Genomic DNA, 19,828 nt, shown 5'->3' with positions numbered 1-19,828 from the left:
CTAAGAATTTTTCAATTAAAATTACTGGTAAAAGTACATTTGCAATTCCGATTCAAATTGGGGTCAAAGTGGGTTGGGCGCCAAAGCAACATCCACATCCTAAATACGTTTATCGCACAAGAATATCGAATCCTGTCAAATTGCCCTGAACTAGAAAAATATATCCTATCAATCTTAAAAAAAGTCATAAGCAACGTTTCAAATTAGTTTGGAAAACAGAATTTCAATTAATTTAAACAAATAGGGTATAAATATGTCCATTCCACCGACTGACCAGCAACAAGTGTTCAAATGACGTTACGTTTCACACGTTTCATTTCATGACCACTACGTTTCAACTATGACCTTAATTGTTGAAATCCTATTTTATACACAATCCCAATACGAAAGAGCCTTTATATTAGCCAGTCATGTGGAAAATAGATTCATCATTCGGATAAAAATATGTGTGCAGTGCTGAGGACCCTACTTAGCTAGTTATATTCAACCGAATATCAAAATCAAGGAATACGTTTTCTGATTATGGACAGAGAAAGATTAACCCATTGTACACCAAAGCGTATGATGAATTTTCATTCTTTCATCGGTATACTTATGGTATGTTTTGTAAGTGAGACGGTATATTTCGGTATATTGCTGATGGTCCGACGGTATATTTTATCGAAAATAAAGTCAGAACAGAGTAGAAAACGATCGTAAAACTACGTCTTACGGACTTTAGCTTTTGTGTATAGAGCTTCAATTAACCGAAGAATAATGTTTATCGGTTTCATCAGCTGGGAAATAACCTCTTATCGATTTCAGACTTCAGTATTTCATTGCAAGGTGTGTGATTTAGAGAGGGTCCATACGAATACGGTTCTGGAAAACATGGAAATTAATTTGGATCTTGCCTACAACTGCAGCTGGTCACACTGGAGAGAAGAACAACAACATTTGGGCTGCGCGACGAAGTGCACGAAAAAATTTTCGTTCGTGAAATTATTATAAATTGACAAATTGGCAAAATTCTCCGTCGGCCAAAAAAAAAATTAAACAAAAAACTCGTCAGTAGTCACGTGGTTGCGTCGGGTGCGTTTCTCACAAATTTACAAGCAGCAGCCAGAACAACAACAACAACAACAACACGGTCGTCAGTCGACGCCCTTGTTTTTGTTGTCGCGTGTGTCGTCGCAGTTCTGTCTGTCTGTTGTCTGTCCATATTCCTAATGGGGCAATGCAATCTATTCCTGTGGTCGAGCGCTGAGTTTAATAACCAATATATTAAAGTGCATACGGAAGAGAAAAAATAAGAGGAGAGACTTTTGGTTCGCTTGCCCCCGCAAAGCGCAAGGCGCTCACCACCCCCCCGCCAAAATACGCTTTCTCTCTTGCCCACTGCTAAACGCTGCAATGCGTTTATCATTCTACGCAAGGTATTTTCAAGTGGAAGGTGGAACCAGTCCCAGCTTTGGGAGGCCGCTCTGCCCCACTGCCATACAGCCGCACAACGAAACAGGTAACGGTAGTGGTACCGCCAACGAGGACAGTACCACGGAGGTACCGCGCCATGGCATGGCGTAGCATGAAGTTTGCAGTTTTGCCCGCACCCCCACTGAGTCCTCTGCTAATCTCTGTGAGTGTTCTTCCAGTTCGGGCAGCCCAACGCAGCCTCCTCGCCCAACGGTAGCGGCTACCACAACAACTACAACCTCAACGGGAGCAGTGGGCTAGCCGGAAACGGCAGTGGCAATGGCAACGGCAACGGCAGCTCCAACATCAACGGCGGTGGCTACAGCATGAACAGCCTGCCGCGGAACGGGGCCCATCTGGGGCATCTGCAGGCGGGTGAGGGCATGGACGTGCTGGACGATCGTGGGCGCAGCAAAAAATTTCTTTGGCACCCTGAAGAAGCGGCTCAGCCGCTCCAAGACACGCACCCTCTCTGCAGATCAGCCCAATAGCAATCACAAATCACTATCAGCCACCAACTCGAACTACGCCAATACTACAACAACATCGACAGGACTACCCCGAACCGCCACCGGAACCCTCAATGGTGATTCTTCCCGTTCATTATCTGTCGATCGTGCCACTCTGTCCAAAAGCAATTCACTTGGTAATTACCCAATCGTCCACCCAGTCGCAGACCCCATGCACCAGCATCACAGCATCCCTCCCAGTTCTAACCAGCCATGCATCTCCCAGAGCTTATCCGCACATTTCGGACTTTTCCTGCATCTAATCCGCAATAAACAATTGGATCAAGGGTTGGGATAGCCAGGACCAGGACATCCATCCCATCTGACGTTCAATCAGACGTTCCCCCGTGCATATCCCAGCTGTTGCCTCTGCTGCCCATCTGTATCTATCCCAATGTTTAATGTTTAATCTATCTATCTATCTGTCGGCTAAGCACCTACCATTATGTTTAAGTCTTTGATCGTTCACTTGTATCCGCATCTGTATCTGTATCGTTAACCGTTCTGTATCTATATATCTTGTTTGTCTTGTCTTCTCTCTTTATCTTCACACTCTCTCTCTCCCCATCAAATGCTAACCGAACTGTGTCCCAACACAAATCTGTATGTATTCCACGGTCCTCCACCTACACTACACACACACACACACCAAACACACCCCAACACAAACACGTTTGAATATTTTGAAATATTTCGCAAACATTTGGCTTTATTTTGGATTTGGATATATTGCGTTTTTGGATCTGCTTCCCTTCGGTTCGCATACGGCTTTAACGATCATTATTTATAATTATTTCTCACATTCTCTTTTGGTATCTTTTTTGTTCTCTCTCTTTTTATTTACATATGCAAAAAAAAAAACATATAATTTGGTCTAAACCGGTTGCTTGGTTTGTGTGTAACTCTCCAATCTACAATCTCCAATCTGTACTCTCCACTGTGGGAAATGCTATTCGAACACACTATTAAAACGAAACACTAAATTACGCAGGACCCCGCATGGGCATTGGCTCCGCCATCACCGACCATTCACGACGCTCTTCAATTTCAGAATCCTCGGCCATCTCAGGTTTCTCCTCGGCCAGCAATAAGACCTACGTACACGAGGCCTCCACCTTGGTCCTGGAGACCATCGAGAACGGCGTGAAGCGGTGAGTGCTGAACCGAATCGTGATCTTCCTTTGATTCTCACGCATTGCCTTCGTTTCAGCCACTTTATTGTGCCTTTGGCCATTGCCCAGAGACCGCGCTGGCGCCGCAAGGGCACCAAGCTGCACATCTACAATGATCACACCTTCATAGCCAAGCATTTGAGCGGGTAAGTGAGCCAACTGATTCCGCTTAGCCTCCAACTTCTTATGCCCTTCCTCTGGCTCTTACAGAAGCGGCTTGCAGTGCTCGATCTGCATGAAGTCCATACCTCGGAGGCCGGGCAAGCAGGGATACGAGTGCCGCGACTGCCAGCTGATCTGTCACAAGCAGTGTCACATACGGGCGCCCCAGGCCTGTCCCAATCCCACGGTGCTCTCCATGGAACTGTAAGTGGCCGGGCATCGCTGCCCCCGGGCTTGGTTGCGCCACCTCCTTCTCCCTTCTTTAACACTGACTTGGGGAGTGGCCCCATACTAATTTATTGATTTCGTTTTATTTTTTCTCTTTCCACACACACAAAACACACACAAACACACCCCTTTGATCCTTTTAGAAACTCCTATCCGGTACTCACAGAGAGAGATCTGAACCTAGTTATCTAAAGCATTATCTATTTGTCTACCAAAAACTATCTAAATACTCGTAATTCTTCTTTTGTAAAATCCGCCAAATGCAGTTGAATATTTACCACGAGCAATGGCAATTTTTGATTTACTTAAACCGTGGAATTGGCCTCGGCAGAGCGTTAAAAGCTCTGTTTAAATTTTGCTTGATTTATGTACTATTTTGGTTCGGCTTCTGCTGACTGCTAACCATCCAGAACGATCATCAGATCATCCCATATCCGATACTCATTCATCCATCAAGCTTCGCCACGCTATAAAATTCAATTCAGTTCCTTCTGTTGTCTTCTTTATCGACACTAATCCGAGCTCTTCTCTCATCGCACCACTCGACCGCCACACAACCACCTACTCGCACCACCACCACACGGACACAGGATGGCCAGTGAGCAGTAGGCTTAAGTGCAGCAAAATCAACTTAAAACTTAACAATATTCAAACTAGTTTGAGGGCGGCAGCGGCCGACATTTAAGAAAACAAAAAAATGCTCCTTCTTCTGAAAACTCCTCCATCCGTCCTTCGAAACAGCCTCAGTTCTAGATTCGTTCGACTTTAGGAGAGAGTTCGAGAGTTATCCACTCCTTAGGCGGGTAAGCCATCTGCATGGAAGTTCCTTGTTCTGCTCTTGCTCCACCACTGTGTTGTGTACTAAATTAACACCCAGCTGCGTTCCGTTTCGTTCGACTCGATTCGGTTCGCTTTCGATGGTTCAGGCTGTTGCTTGTGATTCGGCAAGATCTGTTGTTGTTTGAAGCTTTTTATACCCCTGTTTTGGGGTTGATTCTGCTGGATGTTCTTGCCTCTTCAGACTTCACTAACCCGATCTCTTTGCATTTCCTTCACAGAACCAAACTTAACTCGGCTGCGGCGGATCGGAGTATACGGAAACTGTAAAGAGGCCCCCAATCCATCGTCCATCCCAGCTCCGACGCCGGGGACACTTAATCGAATTACTATGCTTAGAGGGAGGAACACCGGGACACTTCGGCTATCGAAATCTTTGATACATTATGTTATTTATTTATACACACACACACACCCACGTGCAATAAGTTCTTTGGTTTCGTTTTTAACCTTTCTCTGTGTCAACAAGTAGACCCCTTTGATATTTTGTATTTTCTACAAACACGAATAATAATTGTACAAAATAAGAGCGAACTAAGAATTTTTCAATTAAAATTACTGGTAAAAGTACATTTGCAATTCCGATTCAAATTGGGGTCAAAGTGGGTTGGGCGCCAAAGCAACATCCACATCCTAAATACGTTTATCGCACAAGAATATCGAATCCTGTCAAATTGCCATGAACTAGAAAAATATATCCTATCAATCTTAAAAAAAGTCATAAGCAACGTTTCAAATTAGTTTGGAAAACAGAATTTCAATTAATTTAAACAAATAGGGTATAAATATGTCCATTCCACCGACTGACCAGCAACAAGTGTTCAAATGACGTTACGTTTCACACGTTTCATTTCATGACCACTACGTTTCAACTATGACCTTAATTGTCGAAATCCTATTTTATACACAATCCCAATACGAAAGAGCCTTTATATTAGCCAGTCATGTGGAAAATAGATTCATCATTCGGATAAAAATATGTGTGCAGTGCTGAGGACCCTACTTAGCTAGTTATATTCAACCGAATATCAAAATCAAGGAATACGTTTTCTGATTATGGACAGAGAACGATTAACCCATTGTCGACCAAAGTGTATGAGAATAGAATATAATTTTAACGCAGTTCGTGGGTTTTTGTAAATAGAGAGGAAAGACAGGAAGAAAAATTTATAAAAATTATTATTTTTCGCGGTTTACAGGGGGCTAAATTCATTCTTTCATCGGTATATTTATGGTATGTTTTACAAGTGAGACGGTATATTTCGGTATACTGCTGATGGTCCGACGGTATATTTTATCGAAAATAAAGTCAGAACAGAGTAGAAAACGATCGTAAAACTACGTCTTACGGACTTTAGCTTTTGTGTATAGAGCTTCAATTAACCGAAGAATAATGTTTATCGGTTTCAGTTATCGTGCTACACATCAGCTGGGAAATAACCTCTTATCGATTTCAGACTTCAGTATTTCATTGCAAGGTGTGTGATTTAGAGAGGGTCAATACGAATACGGTTCTGGAAAACATGGAAATTAATTTGGATCTTGCCTACAACTGCAGCTGGTCACACTGGAGAGAAGAACAACAACATTTGGGCTGCGCGACGAAGTGCACGAAAAAATTTTCGTTCGTGAAATTATTATAAATTGACAAATTGGCAAAATTCTCCGTCGGCCAAAAAAAAAAATTAAACAAAAAACTCGTCAGTCACGTGGTTGCGTCGGGTGCGTTTCTCACAAATTTACAAGCAGCAGCCAGAACAACAACAACAACAACACGGTCGTCAGTCGACGCCCTTGTTTTTGTTGTCGCGTGTGTCGTCGCAGTTCTGTCTGTCTGTTGTCTGTCCATATTCCTAATGGGGCAATGCAATCTATTCCTGTGGTCGAGCGCTGAGTTTAATAACCAATATATTAAAGTGCATACGGAAGAGAAAAAATAAGAGGAGAGACTTTTGGTTCGCTTGCCCCCGCAAAGCGCAAGGCGCTCACCACCCCCCCGCCAAAATACGCTTTCTCTCTTGCCCACTGCTAAACGCTGCAATGCGTTTATCATTCTACGCAAGGTATTTTCAAGTGGAAGGTGGAACCAGTCCCAGCTTTGGGAGGCCGCTCTGCCCCACTGCCATACCTTTCGAATTGACATTCCTTGATTCTACGCTGCCGGTGACGCCGCTGCTGTGGTTGTTGTAGTTGTTCCTGGCTGTTTGATTCGGTTTTTGTTTCCATCATTTTCTGCGTCACAAACTCGCGAGTGTCGCTGCCGGCGCAGCCGTTTCCCGCACCCGTATCCGATCCCGTTCTGGTTTTCTAATTTCGTGTTTGCTAATTTCAGTTTGGGCTAATTTCGATCTGTGTTCGTGCTCCCGTCTATATCCAACACGGATTATATATATAGACAAAGAAGTCCAGTTAACGTTACGCAATTGAAAGTGTGTTTGTGAACGTACGGGAGTGTTTGTGTGTGTGTGTGTAATCCGCCCGCCTGCCCCTCTCTGCAGTCGGACAAAATGCAGCACGATCTCTATCGATGGGCGTCCACAAGTCATCAGTAAATTAAAACCAAAGAAAGGGAGACGCTAGTGAGTGAACGGCACAGCAAAGCACGCGAAGGAACGGGCCAAAAGAAGAGCCAGAGAGAACATCAGCTGGATAGGCTTCGACACCTCGAATTCGGACTCCGATCGGGGGACTCGACTCGGTCCCAACATGGCCGCCGCGCACAGCCACCACAACGCCAATCTCCTCAGCTCGGACATCTCGCGGCGCAATCCGCAGGATGAATACGAGCTCATTCAGAAGATTGGCTCCGGCACCTACGGCGACGTATACAAGGTGAGTGATGCCAGACCAGACACGGGGTACGCGCAGGGGCGCCACTCGGCGTAGCACGGTATGGCCTGCGCTCGCCATCTATCCCGGGAATGTTTCGCACACAAAAAAAAACCAACTGAAAGCGTGCCTCTGATTTAGAATGCTTCTCCTACTCCTCGCCCCATCTGCAGCTTTTTGTTTTTCTTTGCATTCCTGCTGCCAGCTTGGGTGCATGTGCAGCCCCCCCCCCCCCCCTCCCACTTGGCACACTCATTTGTACATCTGTTTTCCACCGCCTGCATGCTCCACTCTCCACGACTCCCCCCTCCTCCTCTTGTTTTCCCCGAGTTATTCCAGCACAAAATATGCGCAATTTTAGTTTTACTTTTCTTTTTTCCTTTTTCCGCCGCTTCTGTCTCCCTGCTGCATGCTGCCCGTCGCAGCCTTGTGGAAATATGACAAATGCTCTCTGCCCAAGAAGCTGCCCTTGGGCCTTGGGTCTGTGCTCTGTGGGGCGCAAGGCGTGGCATAATGCATTTTCGCTGTTATGGGGCGGCTCCAGTGCTCCAAAGAGGAGACAGCCCTGATCCACAGTGGTGCAAAATGGAGACGGAGGATCCAGATTACTCTATTCGATAGGTTGCTTCATTTATTATCGGCTGTCGGCTATCGGGGTCACCGCTGAATCTCCTCCCCTTTGCAACGCTCTGGCTGGCAGCCACGCGCTTGCATTGATTATGGGGATTAATATTGGGAATGTGTTATTTATTTATGTTTATCCATAAATTGGATTGTCTCTCGCGCGTTCTCTTGGAAGATGCGTCATCCGCCAAGTCGGCGGCGCATGCTTTAGCTTGGGTTTCGATTTCGGTTTCAATTCCAATTCCAATTTCATTTCCCCTTTTTCCATTCTTCATTCTTCATTCTCCTGTCTTTTGTTTTTCTTTTGCGGAATTTTGTTGCCAGGGGAATGTACGGGAATGTATGTACACACAACATGCATACAAACATGCATACATACATGCCCACACAGACACCGCATCATCAGAACATTCCGCTGGCAATTCTCATTTCATCTCTCATTCCTCCGCTCAGTGTTTACAAATCTCTCTCCGCTCTCTCGTTGGTTTTTTTTGTTTACACAAAGTTTTGGCATGAAACACACTCGTTTCGAATATTGTACAGATACTTATCGGCCAGAACCTACACTACTATATACATATTTATGCGTCTCTGATAGGGAATGGGGCCCCAAGTGCTTGGGCAATCGAAATGCGTTCTCCCGTTTGCGCTCTCGTTTGCAGCTCGTTTCGCGATATCAATTTACAATGGAAATATGTGTGTAATATGCAATAATAATAATGGCAACAATGTTGACAGGCTATTAGGCCATGAAGAGGGTAGGCAGGTCGGGCAGGGTTTCCACTGTGCCACCAATTGCTCATCGATTGATTCCTAATACTCCATCGGATCGGAAAACAAAAGAGTGAGAGAGTGAGCAACTAAATTGCACCTGTCAAGGTGTGTGTGTGTGTGGGTGGAGGTGAAGGTGTTCCAACAAGGCTCTCATTACCGGAAACTCGAGTGCGAAACGAAGCAGAGGCAAAAGTCCAATAAGTGGACTCTGCTGCTCCAAGGAAAGCGCACAAAAGGAAAAGTGCTCGGTTACAGTTATGCAATGGAAAGTAGTACAAATACAAATACAAATACAAATACATACATATCTTATGCGTGCCGCCACTGTATGTGTGTGTGTGTGATTGCCTTTGCCAGGCACTTGACTTCGCCACACAATATGCCCATTGTTGTTGCTGCTGCTGCTGCTGCCGCTGCCACCGCCGCCACACTCTAACAATCATCCTCGTCATTGTCGTTGTTTCTCTCTGCCTTCATACCCTTCGCACCCAAGGGGTACCCCGATTATCAACGACTCTTTGCCACCATTCATAGTAGGATCTGTAGAAGCTTCTGTGCTTCATGGGTGCCTCGTCATGGATCAGTTGGAATGACTAAATCGGGACAGGGCAAACATCGACCTGCATGCAGGGTATCCAGAGAGAGAGCTTCTGTCGCAGCCCTGAAAGACCTTTTCTTTTGATTTTATTTTGTTTGTGTGTTTTTGTTCATGCAACACGCATGAAAACATGAAAAAATTGGCGCAAAGCTCTCGACACGAGAGAGAGAGAGAGAGGGAGAACGAGACTTGGGGGAGGCTAGAGAAAATTACTAGAGAAAAGAACGAAGTGAAGTGAATTTGAAGCAGCGCCGAGAAGTGGCCAAGTGGGGGTTGTGGATGGGGTGGGGGGCCAGCGCCAGGGGTAGGGGGGAGGCAATGAAGGAGGTCACGTAGCAGACGCATGTGTGGGCGTGGACCGGAGAACATGCATTCGTTTGTATCTCTATCTCTATCCCTCTATATGTATCTGTATCTGTATCTGTATCTGTGTTTGCTGTGAAATTGCAGCTTTTTTGTTGATTTGTTTTCCCTTGAATTTCCCTCACCTACAGCATATCCTCTCTATTTCGCTCCATTTCCTTTGGCATCTACCAAAAATTTTCCACAAAACAAAAACAGAATCAAAGCCAAATCATTTGCACCCCAAAAAAAACCCAACAGCTTTGTGCAGTCTAGACAACAGAGGGGAGGGGGCTACGGCTGAGGGGGAGGGGGAGGCATTGTCTGTGACTTGCCGAAAAATGCTTGCCTTGAACTACGTTGCGGTACAGCAAACAAGAAGAGAGCCAGCAGCCAGCGAGCAGGATGGGGGGAAGGTGGTGGGCGGTGGGCGGTGGTTGGTGGTTGGTGGGTGGCGAAAGGCAAACAGAAAATGTCAAAGGGTTTCCCTAGCCTTCCTTGGATGTTCCTTGAGCAAAGAATAGCAAAGGATCTTCTGGGTTTCGCTGGATGAATAAATGAATGAATGGATGGCCGGGATGGATGGCCTGGATGGAGGAGGGCGGTGGGTGGTGGGAAGGCAGATATGCAAATGGATCTTGACACGCCCACCTCCAATGGGCGTTGAGCAAACACTGAGACAGTTTCAACGCCTCCGCATTCGGTTCCACATCTAGTGCCACATTTAAATGTTAAATGAGGAACGCGGCAAAGTTTTTCCTACTGGCAGGGAAAACAAAGCGCAAAATGTGTGCGGGACTGGGGAGTGGGGAGTGGGGGGTTGGGTGGCAATGGCAACCCTTAATTTAGCAACAACAAAGCGCCATAACAATACAAGCAACGACTGGGTGGCAGGGAGGCAGGGAGGAGGAGGAGGAGGAGGAGGAGGAGGAGTAGGGCCAGTGGCAGCGGTAGAGGGACGTCGCCATGTTGACCTAATTCTGCCGTGGCAATAATTTGCACGTCTTCAACGGGTTAGAAGCAGAGAGGAGAGGAGGGGAGGAGCAGGGGCAGGGCAATGGCAGGAGCTGTGGCAAGCGCAGGGGTAGGGCCAAAAGTTCGCCCGACTGTTGCAATGTTTTGTGGCGGCTTGTGGCTGTATTCTCTCCCTCTCTCTCTCTCTCTCTCTCTCTCTCTCTCTCTCTCTCTCTCTCTCTCTCTCTCTCTCTCTCTCTGTCTGTCTGTCTGTGCCTCCATCTGGCTATGGGATGGTGTTTTAGTAGCTCCAGCTGTGTCTAATGTGGATGCAACAACAATTGTGGCAACATGTAATCCATTTCCACTCATTACACGCTGCTGTTCATCGACTTGGAGGCAGGTGTGGGGCCAGATATCGATTGCCATATCCACCGATCGAACCCAAGGCTTTTCCGATCAAAATTCAGCATCATCTTTTGCAGCTGTAATCCTGGCTGTCGGCCGTGGGTGGACTCTGGAGGGAACAGTGCCTTAATTTAGTTTGAACATAACACCGTACGTTCCTCGTGGGGGCAACACGAGACAGGAACATCAACAATTTGTGGCAATTAGCAGGGACACTGCCAATGGGGACACGTGTTCAAGGAGTGGACCCTCCGACACCCCCCCTCCACCTCCCAGCAGACCCAAGGGGGAGTCCAGCAGGAGTCCAGACAGATTTCCCTGGCAACGTGCCACCTCTGCCGCTTATCGCTGCCTCCATCTGTGTGTACTTTTGCTCCTGCCGCTTGTCCACTGAGCCTTAACTAATCCAGTCGGCAAATCAACTCAAATGTACGAAAATTTAAATAAAAACCCAACTCCAGGGACCCCCCTCTTCGCCCTGCCCCCTACCCTGTCTCTGCCGCCGCAAGACCCGAAAAATCCCAGTTGTGCAAATATTAGGATTGCCTGCGGAAGAAGCCTTCTCCTGGCCTTTTATTCCATTATCCTTTCGCTTTGAAACATATCAGAAATATTGCATCCCCCGCACGGACAGCCCCTTGGCCCAGACGTCCCCAAAGTCAAATAAAAACGAGGAAAAACACGCACCAAATAAAAGAGATTTTCCCCGAGTCTAAATCGCAATTTTTTTTATATATACATATTTTCTTGGCCGTGTTTAAAGTTGGGTTTTTTTTTGCCACTTCTGGGGTGGCGAGGCAGACACGCCTCCCGACGGGGTAGGGAGAGGGCGAGTGGGAGCGGGTGTGGGGCCTTCCTTTGTCGCTTTTTGCTGGAACGTTGTTTGGAACTTGTCACTTGTCCTCCTCGGGCACTGTCCCTGGCTCTGTCTCTGGATCTGGAGCAGGAGCAGGTCCTAGGAACCGACAGATGCTGCTGGCTAATTTCACCTTCTTTCTAGGTCTGTGTCTGTGTCTGGGCCTGCGGTCTGACTGTCTTTGACCCCGGGACGGCTGTGCAACGTCTAAATGTCGCCATTCATCTTGGTCCAAATGTCTTGGTGGGAGATGTCCTCCCTGCTGTTTCTGCCTTAGTTTTTCCCTTCATTTCCTCACTCATTTCCGTTTGACATTTTCCTTGAATATTGGACGGCTCTCCTCTCCTCCGTTCCTCCGTTCACTCATTCGATGGCTACTTCCCAGGAGAAGCTGAAGTCGGGACCCGTCTGGAGAGCAGCTCCCATCAATTGGATGTATGCCAGAGCCTCAGCCTGCAAAAGGCGGGGAGGGGGGCAAGTGTTTACAGCTTTTCTAGCTCGTTATTTGGCCAATTTCGTAAAGGATTTAGCCAGGGTTTCCATCTTCTCTCGTAAAGTCTGCTCCTGCCTGCTTCCTCTCTCTCTGCGTGTCTGTGTGTGTGTGTGTGTGCATATGTATAGTGTATGCCAAAACTTTTTCCTTCATTATAACTTGGCTTTGGCCCCATCCTCTGCCATCCTCTGCCCCACTCTCCAAGAGTTTTGCCATATTAAAATCATCATCAACGGCGTCCAAACATAAACTTATGCAAGTGAAGACTTTCCTTCTGCCCTCCATCCCCCAGCCCCCTCCACACACAGCCCCCTCTCTCCCAGAATGAAGTGGGAATAAAAAATCAAACGAATATGGGCGGGCGGGCGGGCGGGGCAGCAGCGGCGTTGCGCAGGCGCCAAAGAGTTGATGCTGATGCTGATGCAGAGAGAGAGAGGGAGAGCTATCGATGTCGATGCTCGAGTATCAGCGAACCACCGGGGAGGCGGGGTCTTTGGAGAATCACTGCCAGAAGCGGGAGAGAGAGAGATGAGATGATTAAAAACTTGTAGAATTATGCAAGTAAAATGAGCTACTTATAAACTGGAGCCCAGGAAAGGGCTCACTAGCCAGGCAAAAAGTTTTGTTGTTTGTTGCTTTGCATAATTCCATTAGCCACCAAAACCAAAAAGTTGCGACGAGTCGAAAACTTTCTGGCCAAACTAATTCCCATTAAAATGTGTAATTCCAATTTGCAGTCTGTTTCCAGACAGAGAAAGTTAGAGAGAGAGAGGGAGAGAGAGAGAGAGTGGGTGGGGGAGAACAATGAAGAAACCCGAATCTGGGGCAAAGGGGCAAGCAGTGGGGCATCCAAATGGGGCAATCGATTTGCCAGAGCCCAGCTGTGGGTCTACTAATTATGGAGTCCACAAGAGAGCGAACGAAAGAGAGGGATTCTCGAGGATGTCTGGCCCCCGACTGGCCGTTGACAAAATAATCAAAACAAACAAACAAAAATAATGATTAACCTTTAAGGAATTTGCATAAACTGAGGGCGAAAGACCGCGGCGGACCTTCAGAATAATTAATGAGCGACAAAATCCCCACAGAGAGCAGTAGAGATAGAGAGAGAGGTTCTGGCCAGGGTTTAAACCGCAAAACACTAAACTGACTTTAATTGAGGAGGACATGACGAAATTATTAAAATTATTATGACAGTTGGGAGAGAGAGAGAGAGAGAGAGTGCAAGAGAGCGAGAAGCGTGACGAGAGCTGGAAAAAGGCGAACAGTGGGAGGAACAACAAGAGGCAGAGCCAGGAGACGGAGGAGGGCCTTTCGGAGACACAGAAACACAATTAAACGAAATAATTGCGCTTGAAGTCGAGTCTTTTCCTTTGGGGAAACAGAGAGGGAGAGATGGGGAGATTAAGAGAGCGGAATATGTTCCTAGAACACCATATGTGACGGGTTGTGTGTGAGAGAGCGGGAGAGGGAGAGAGCCAGGGCTGATGCTTCGATTCTTAAAACCGTTTTTTATTGAATCTGAAAACAGAAACCGAAACATAGGCGAGTAAACCCATTAGGTGACGGCTAAAGGGGGACAAGATCCACCGAAGAGCCAGCCGACGGGTCGTGAAAGAACAGCCATCAAAAGTAATACCCGACGAACGAGGGGAGAAATAGGGGGAAAAAAAAACTTATTGAAGTTTTATTTGTAATAGTAGGGCGCCGTGTGGGGTGGGGAGGGGGTTAAGAAATGGTTGGAAAAAATATGATAAAAATGAAGTAGTCGCAGACAAATGGCACTGCGAGGAGTGACCATGAAGGAAGGTGGGGAGGGGAACAAAGAAAGAAATACACAGCAGCAGCAGCAGCGACAAAGAAGGGAATGGGGAAAAGAACAACAATAAAAGTAGAAAGAATAGGCAAATGAGGAAGGAGAGAGAGAGGGAAAGAGCAGAGAGGAACCAAAGGAAACTTCAAGTCAAATAAAAAGTCTTTAGCAAAGCTTTTGCCTCATCTAAAAATGTATATATACATACATATGTATACGTGTATATATGTATTTGCCATTGTCTGTGGCCATGGAGGGGCCCCCCTCCCCCTCTCTCTGGGCTTCTCTCCTGCAGATTGAGTCGAGTCTCTGTCCAATAATGAACATTGTTTGCCTCAAGTTCAAAGTTTGCTGCTGAAATGCGCTTCATTAGAGCGAGCGAGACAGTGGGCAATGGGTGGGATAGAGAGATACATAATTTAAATAAAAGTTTTGCTATATTTTACAAACAATTTGCAGGCTGCACCCCACCGCCCCCGGTACACAGCCTCTGCTGTGCGCTGCTCTCTTTGGTACGCATCTGCGTCTGCCGATGAGCAGAGTACCGTTCCGTTCCGTTCCGTTCTGTTCTTAGATGCCTTTCATGAGAGAGCGAGAGGCAGATGACCTTGAGCTTCCAGCGAAAAGATAAATGTGCGAACGGAGCAATCGAGATGACGGATGACGACCGCTGAACGGTAAATGATGATGAAGCGGGCCGCAGGCGAAGCTCATTTGAAAGTCGCGCGACTGCGTGAAAAGCTTGAGCTGCTCTCTCTCTCCGCGCTCTTTCTCTAGGCTGCTCTTGATTTATGCCTGTAACAGAAGGCAGGCAGAGGAGGGAGGGGGGTGCTTGTTGATGAAGTTCCTTTTCCAGCACATTACGTAATTTAATGCAGAACGCAAACTGTTGTCAAATATTTTATGTTGCACGCCACACACCCCCCCTGTAGGAGGCCCAGGACCAGGCTCAGGCTCAGGCCTGGATATTCCACAGGCAAAAAAGGAGGCGAGTGGAAACCGCTGACCAATATTTCACAAACAATTCAGAAACAAAAGGGAAAAAAGCCAAAAATAAAGGGCGGCGGAAGCCAGAATGGAGCACACACAAAGAGAAGGAGACAGATGGAGGGAGAGACAGAGAGCGAGCGAGAGAGAACTGCAGGAAGCGCCACTAACCGCAGTTTCAGTGCAGCCGCAGCCACAGGACGAGGCGGGCTCCTGCCTCCCCTGCCGCTATGGGGGATCCTTCAATTATGCAATTTTCTATTTTTCAACAAATTGAAACCGAAGCTCCATCTCCGGTCCCCTACCTGCCGCTGGCCCCAATCCAATCCCCCCTACCACCCACTTCAGTGCCAGGTTTTCGTGTCTTTTTCAAAGAGCGGCTGTGACAGCAGCCCCCACACCCTTCCCGTCTCTTGCAGGCTTTCCCAAAGGGAAACCCATTTTTGGCTGCCTCTCAAAAGCGGGCATTGTTCCTCCTCCGCCTTCTCCGCCTCCTCCACCTCCGCCGCCCCCAACGAACGGCCTCAATCTTGAGTCCTGAATGCTAATCTCCCAATATAAATGTTTTCCATTTGCGGCAGGTAAGCCGCTAGATTCCGCCGCCTGCTGGCCCCTCCGCCCTTTTTTCGTTGCAAATCAATTTTCCTCTTATCGCTTACGGTTATCAATTCTCGGGCAAGGACACAGAGTGGGGGACGTAGCCGATATGGAAAGTAATTGCCTACAACATGGCTGCCGCTTGCCCCACATTTACGGCACTCAGACTCCGATCTAAATGGATGAAAATTGTCAACTATCGAGCCGTGCACCCCTCCCCCTCCCCCTCACCCTCCCCCGCTTCCTGCAGCACACTGTTGTGCCCCAAAGCGGCGCCAAAAGTAAATAATAAAATGGAAATAAAACCGAGGCGTTGGCTGGGCTTCTGCTGCCGGAACTGATAAATATTCGTTTTTGGGGGCCAAATAGTTGCTGGGCGAAAAGTTTTCTTTGAAGGGGGGGGGGGGGGGGGGGCGGTGGGAGGGGGTAGGGTTGGGGTTATGTTAGGAAATGAAAAGTTTCCACAGATTTTCCCTGGGCTTAAGCTTAAATTATGAGCTCTCAATGAATTTATGGCCAACGGGAGAACCGTTAAGAACTGTTCTGCCTGCCCCTCACCCGCACCCCCACCACCCCCCCCCTCTTGGCCTGGTCGTTGGTCAAGCAGTCACGTTCCGATGGAGAGCCAGTGGCAGGCGACAGAGCGATTGCTCATTTCCAAGGTGATTGATGAACAAAGAGGTGGCAGGGGGGGGGGGGGGGGGGGCGGCAGCAGGGGGGGGGGCAGGAGAAAGTGATAAAAGTTGACATTCGACGCGTAACAGGTGGTGGGTGCCCGTGAGGGATTGTGGAGGAGGAGGAGGAGGTGCCCAAGAGGCAAGGGGCAATGGAGAATCGATATATCGATGGGGCGGCACACACACACACACACACAAAAAGCTGTGTGTCTCTGTGTGTCTGTGGGGGAGGTACTTACGCAGGGGGGGGGCAGACATTCCCGAAAGTGTGCCATTGGCATTCTCAACGTGTGTCTGCCCCTGCCCCTGCCACAGCCTGCCTGGCATATTAAAGCCGACAAGTATCCCGCGCCGCTTGATGTTCATTCATTTGCCCCATTCACCCGGTCCTCCATTGAGTCGGAGACTCGACGACTCGTCGACTCGTCGACAGAGGCTTGCATCAAACAGGGAAATTAGCATACTCTTGGTAGGTAGGTGGCTCGAGGGGGGGGAGGGAGAGGGAGAGGAAGATGTTGACAAAACAACGTTTGCCATTTATATAGGCTTATGGCAGAAGGCGGGGCAGGGGCAGGGGCAGGGCAGGGGAGGGAGGCGAAGGCGGAGAAGTGCTTTAATTACGCTGCCTCTTGGCTGGAAATTGCCTCTCTGCCCCACCGTATCGACAATGATGTGGCATCATCATTAATGAGGCCTCTTGCTGCTGCTGCTTGTGCTGCTGCTGTTGCCTGTGCAACGCACTCTTTGTGGCATAATAACATGAGATTTTGTTGCTGGGCTTTGTTTCCCCTGGATTCCAATCGGATTTGGGCGTTTGGTTTATTGATACAACCGATGGCTTCCGTACATGCGGCACATGCGGCACATGCCTTCCGGTCTAATTCCATTATTCCCAAAGGTCCTCCCCCCACCCCCCCGAACGCACTCCTGAGGTCAGAGGTTATCAGTGCAGCTGGAAAATGGCATTCGATTTGTTATTCTGATCAGAGATGCATGTACGTTGTGCCTCCTGCTGTTGTGGCTATGGAAATGCGGGAATCTGCAAATGCATATCCTTTGGGTCGTTGGGGGGGGTGGAATGGGGGGGCGTGTGGGGGCGATTGAGATGCAGATGCAGATGCAGATGTATCCGGCGTGACAAACTTCGTTGCGTGCACTTTGGTGTAAAGAGAAAATTGCTGATATTTTTGCTGAATTCCCTCCTCCTTTGGGGATGGGGCAGGGGACGGGGACAAGGACAAGGACCTTTCACCTTTTTGCATGCAGGCTGCCGCAGGGCAAGTGGCAGCCAGGGCTACCTTTTTTACACGTGTCTCCGGTCGAGGCACAAACAGAGAGGGAGAGGGGGCACAGCCTTCGTCGTCCTTTGAGTCCTGTGAAATTGTTAATATTTCGATAGACTCCATAGAGAGTGGGTGGGAGGGGGGTACATTGAAGGTTGTGTTCGTCCTTTGGCAGTTGTAGACTTTTCAATTTGATTGCTGAAAGGCGTTCAAGAAGAGCAGGTGATGACCTGCTGACCCCCACTGACCCCCCCTGACTAAAAGTAATTAAAGTATTTTCCCAGGTCGGAAAACAACGCTCCGAAAAGGGGCGGGGGATGGGTGTGTCCCGCAGCTGCTGCAAATGATATTCAATTTGTTGGAAATGTTTTCCAGGCGGACGGGCGGGCATCAAAACAACAAAATGCTGAATGGAGCACCTCTAGAGGGGTGGGGAGGGAATGGGGAGAGGCAACATAATATGCATAAAGTAGGAGATAGGACTAGTGGACGCTCTCCTTTCGAGCCTGTTGTTTTGCTGCTGTTTGGAGGCCAACTTTTGTCGAGGCGGAGGCGGAGGCGGCGGCGGAGGAGCAAAAACTTTCGACATTTCTCTCTCCTTTTTCGTTTAAATTCCTTGGAGAAGGAATAGCCCAGTCCTGTCCAATGAATGCAATTTGGTTAAGTGAGCCAAGCGGCCGAACGTCCGCCCACGTCCGAGGCCCCCAGGTTCTCCGGGCGGCGGCTTACGGATGATAGATGATAGATGGAACGGTGGAACGGTGGAAAAACGGAAAAACAAGAAGTGAAATGGAAACAAAGTGGAGCTGGGATTAGTTTTGGCTAATTGAATCGTGCGTTGCAGCGGGTCAATGGGTGGGAAGGGAGGCAGAGACGGCACTTGGATAGCGCCATCTTCCAAGGGGGGGCATCTACCTACCCCTGTCCCCTCCCCACTGGCCACCCCCTCCTCTGTCTGTCCATCTGTCGTTTCTGTGAGTTTTCTAAGCCCCATCCAGGGAGGAGGAGGCTGGACGGAGGAGTCTCTTTGCATTTGGTCTTACATTTTTGATGGCTCCACACACACACACATGACCTGTCGCTGCGTGTGTGGACTAATCGTTTATTTACGAGCCATAGCCAAAGCCGGAAGAGCGGAAGAGCGGAAGAGCGTGTCTGGGCCATGTTGTTGGGGCTGCTCCGAGTCCTGCGAGTCCTGCGAGTCCTGGCAATTAATAAAACATGAACTCAATTAGTTTAAAAGGCTCACCGTGATCGAAGGGCATAAGCCAGTGACGGCTGACGGGACGATGGATTTCTGGTCGAGAAGACCGGAAATTACAGCGCGAAACGTTGACAAATTGCAAGAGAAAGCAAAGAGAGAGAGAGAGAGGCGAACGATAGAGGGGCCTAGAAAGTGGGTGAGAAAGGAGGTTTCCTTCAATTAAACCGTCGCCGCGACAGCCAGATCCTTTCTGGCTCCTGGCTCCTGATTTCTGCTTCATTTTCCATTTCCTCTTTGACCTCCTTGCTGGGGCAATTAGAGACGCCAGGCAGACAGGACCTTGCGACCATTCGCTTGACAAAGGCTCTCAAAGAGGGGGACACAGGGGTGGGGCAGGGGAAATCCTTCAACATCGAAATTAATTTACTTCTTTCCCAATTTTCTTTTTCAATTTCGTTTTCGTTTGGGTTTCCGCTCTGCTTTAGTCCTGTTTGTTTTTCCTTCCTTTCCCATTGCCTCCTGCCCCGTTTTGGCCTTCTGCAATTAGCCAAAAATTAAGTCCGAAATGCATTCGATTCGAGAGAGACAGCGAGGGAGAGAGAGGCGGAGAGCCCGCTGCTGGGCAAAGTTTCTCTCGTGGCGGAGGCGGAGGCGGAGGCGAAGGGAAAGTTTCCTTCATTGAATTTTAAATTCATTTTAATTAAATTTGTAACTTTTTCGGTCGCGTTTTAATAGTCTGGCCTAATCGGAGAGAGGCTGCAGACGGATCCCGGGGAACGTTTCCCGGCTCTGCTCAAAGGTATAATTTGATTGATGCGACCACGCCCATCAAAGGGAACGCCTTCAGCCGGAAGCGTAAGTTTTAATTGCGCGGCCGGACAGAGGGCGGCTGTAAATCAGGACAACATATGAGCAGATTTTGAGGAGGCTCTTCATCGAGACGTTGCATAATTAATGGACCGGCGAGGGAGCTAGAAAACCGAGGAAAATCTACAATCAATAAAAGCAAAAACCACAACAGACGAAGAG

At 48.2% G+C, this 19,828-nt stretch overlaps 2 protein-coding genes across 5 annotated transcripts in view; both read left to right on the top strand.

The window, feature by feature from the left end:
• Nucleotides 1-1,392: 1,392 nt before the first annotated feature.
• Nucleotides 1,393-4,894, top strand: LOC6604141. The gene is made up of 7 exons (XM_026984988.1): nt 1,393-1,539; nt 1,632-1,665; nt 1,787-2,038; nt 3,013-3,112; nt 3,172-3,279; nt 3,344-3,499; nt 4,582-4,894. The coding sequence occupies exons 1-7, from the start codon at nt 1,393-1,395 to the stop codon at nt 4,628-4,630; spliced, it is 846 nt and encodes a 281-aa protein (XP_026840789.1). The 3' UTR covers nt 4,631-4,894.
• Nucleotides 4,895-6,692: 1,798 nt separating this feature from the next.
• The window catches only part of LOC6592454 (mitogen-activated protein kinase kinase kinase kinase 5), a 42,354-nt gene continuing 29,218 nt past the window's right edge, over nt 6,693-19,828 (top strand). For all 4 annotated transcript variants that reach the window (XM_026985150.1, XM_026985148.1, XM_026985149.1 and 1 more), the window contains exon 1: nt 6,693-7,192. In XM_026985150.1, coding sequence (XP_026840951.1) covers nt 7,067-7,192 — 126 coding nt within the window. In that variant the 5' untranslated portion in view covers nt 6,693-7,066. The remainder of the gene's footprint in view (nt 7,193-19,828) is intronic.

This window comes from Drosophila persimilis, unplaced genomic scaffold (genome assembly GCF_003286085.1).
Source record: "Drosophila persimilis strain 14011-0111.01,24,50 unplaced genomic scaffold, DperRS2 tig00000002-arrow-pilon, whole genome shotgun sequence".
NCBI classification, from domain to species: domain Eukaryota; kingdom Metazoa; phylum Arthropoda; class Insecta; order Diptera; family Drosophilidae; genus Drosophila; species Drosophila persimilis.
This window is presented reverse-complemented; position numbering and strand designations above follow the sequence as displayed.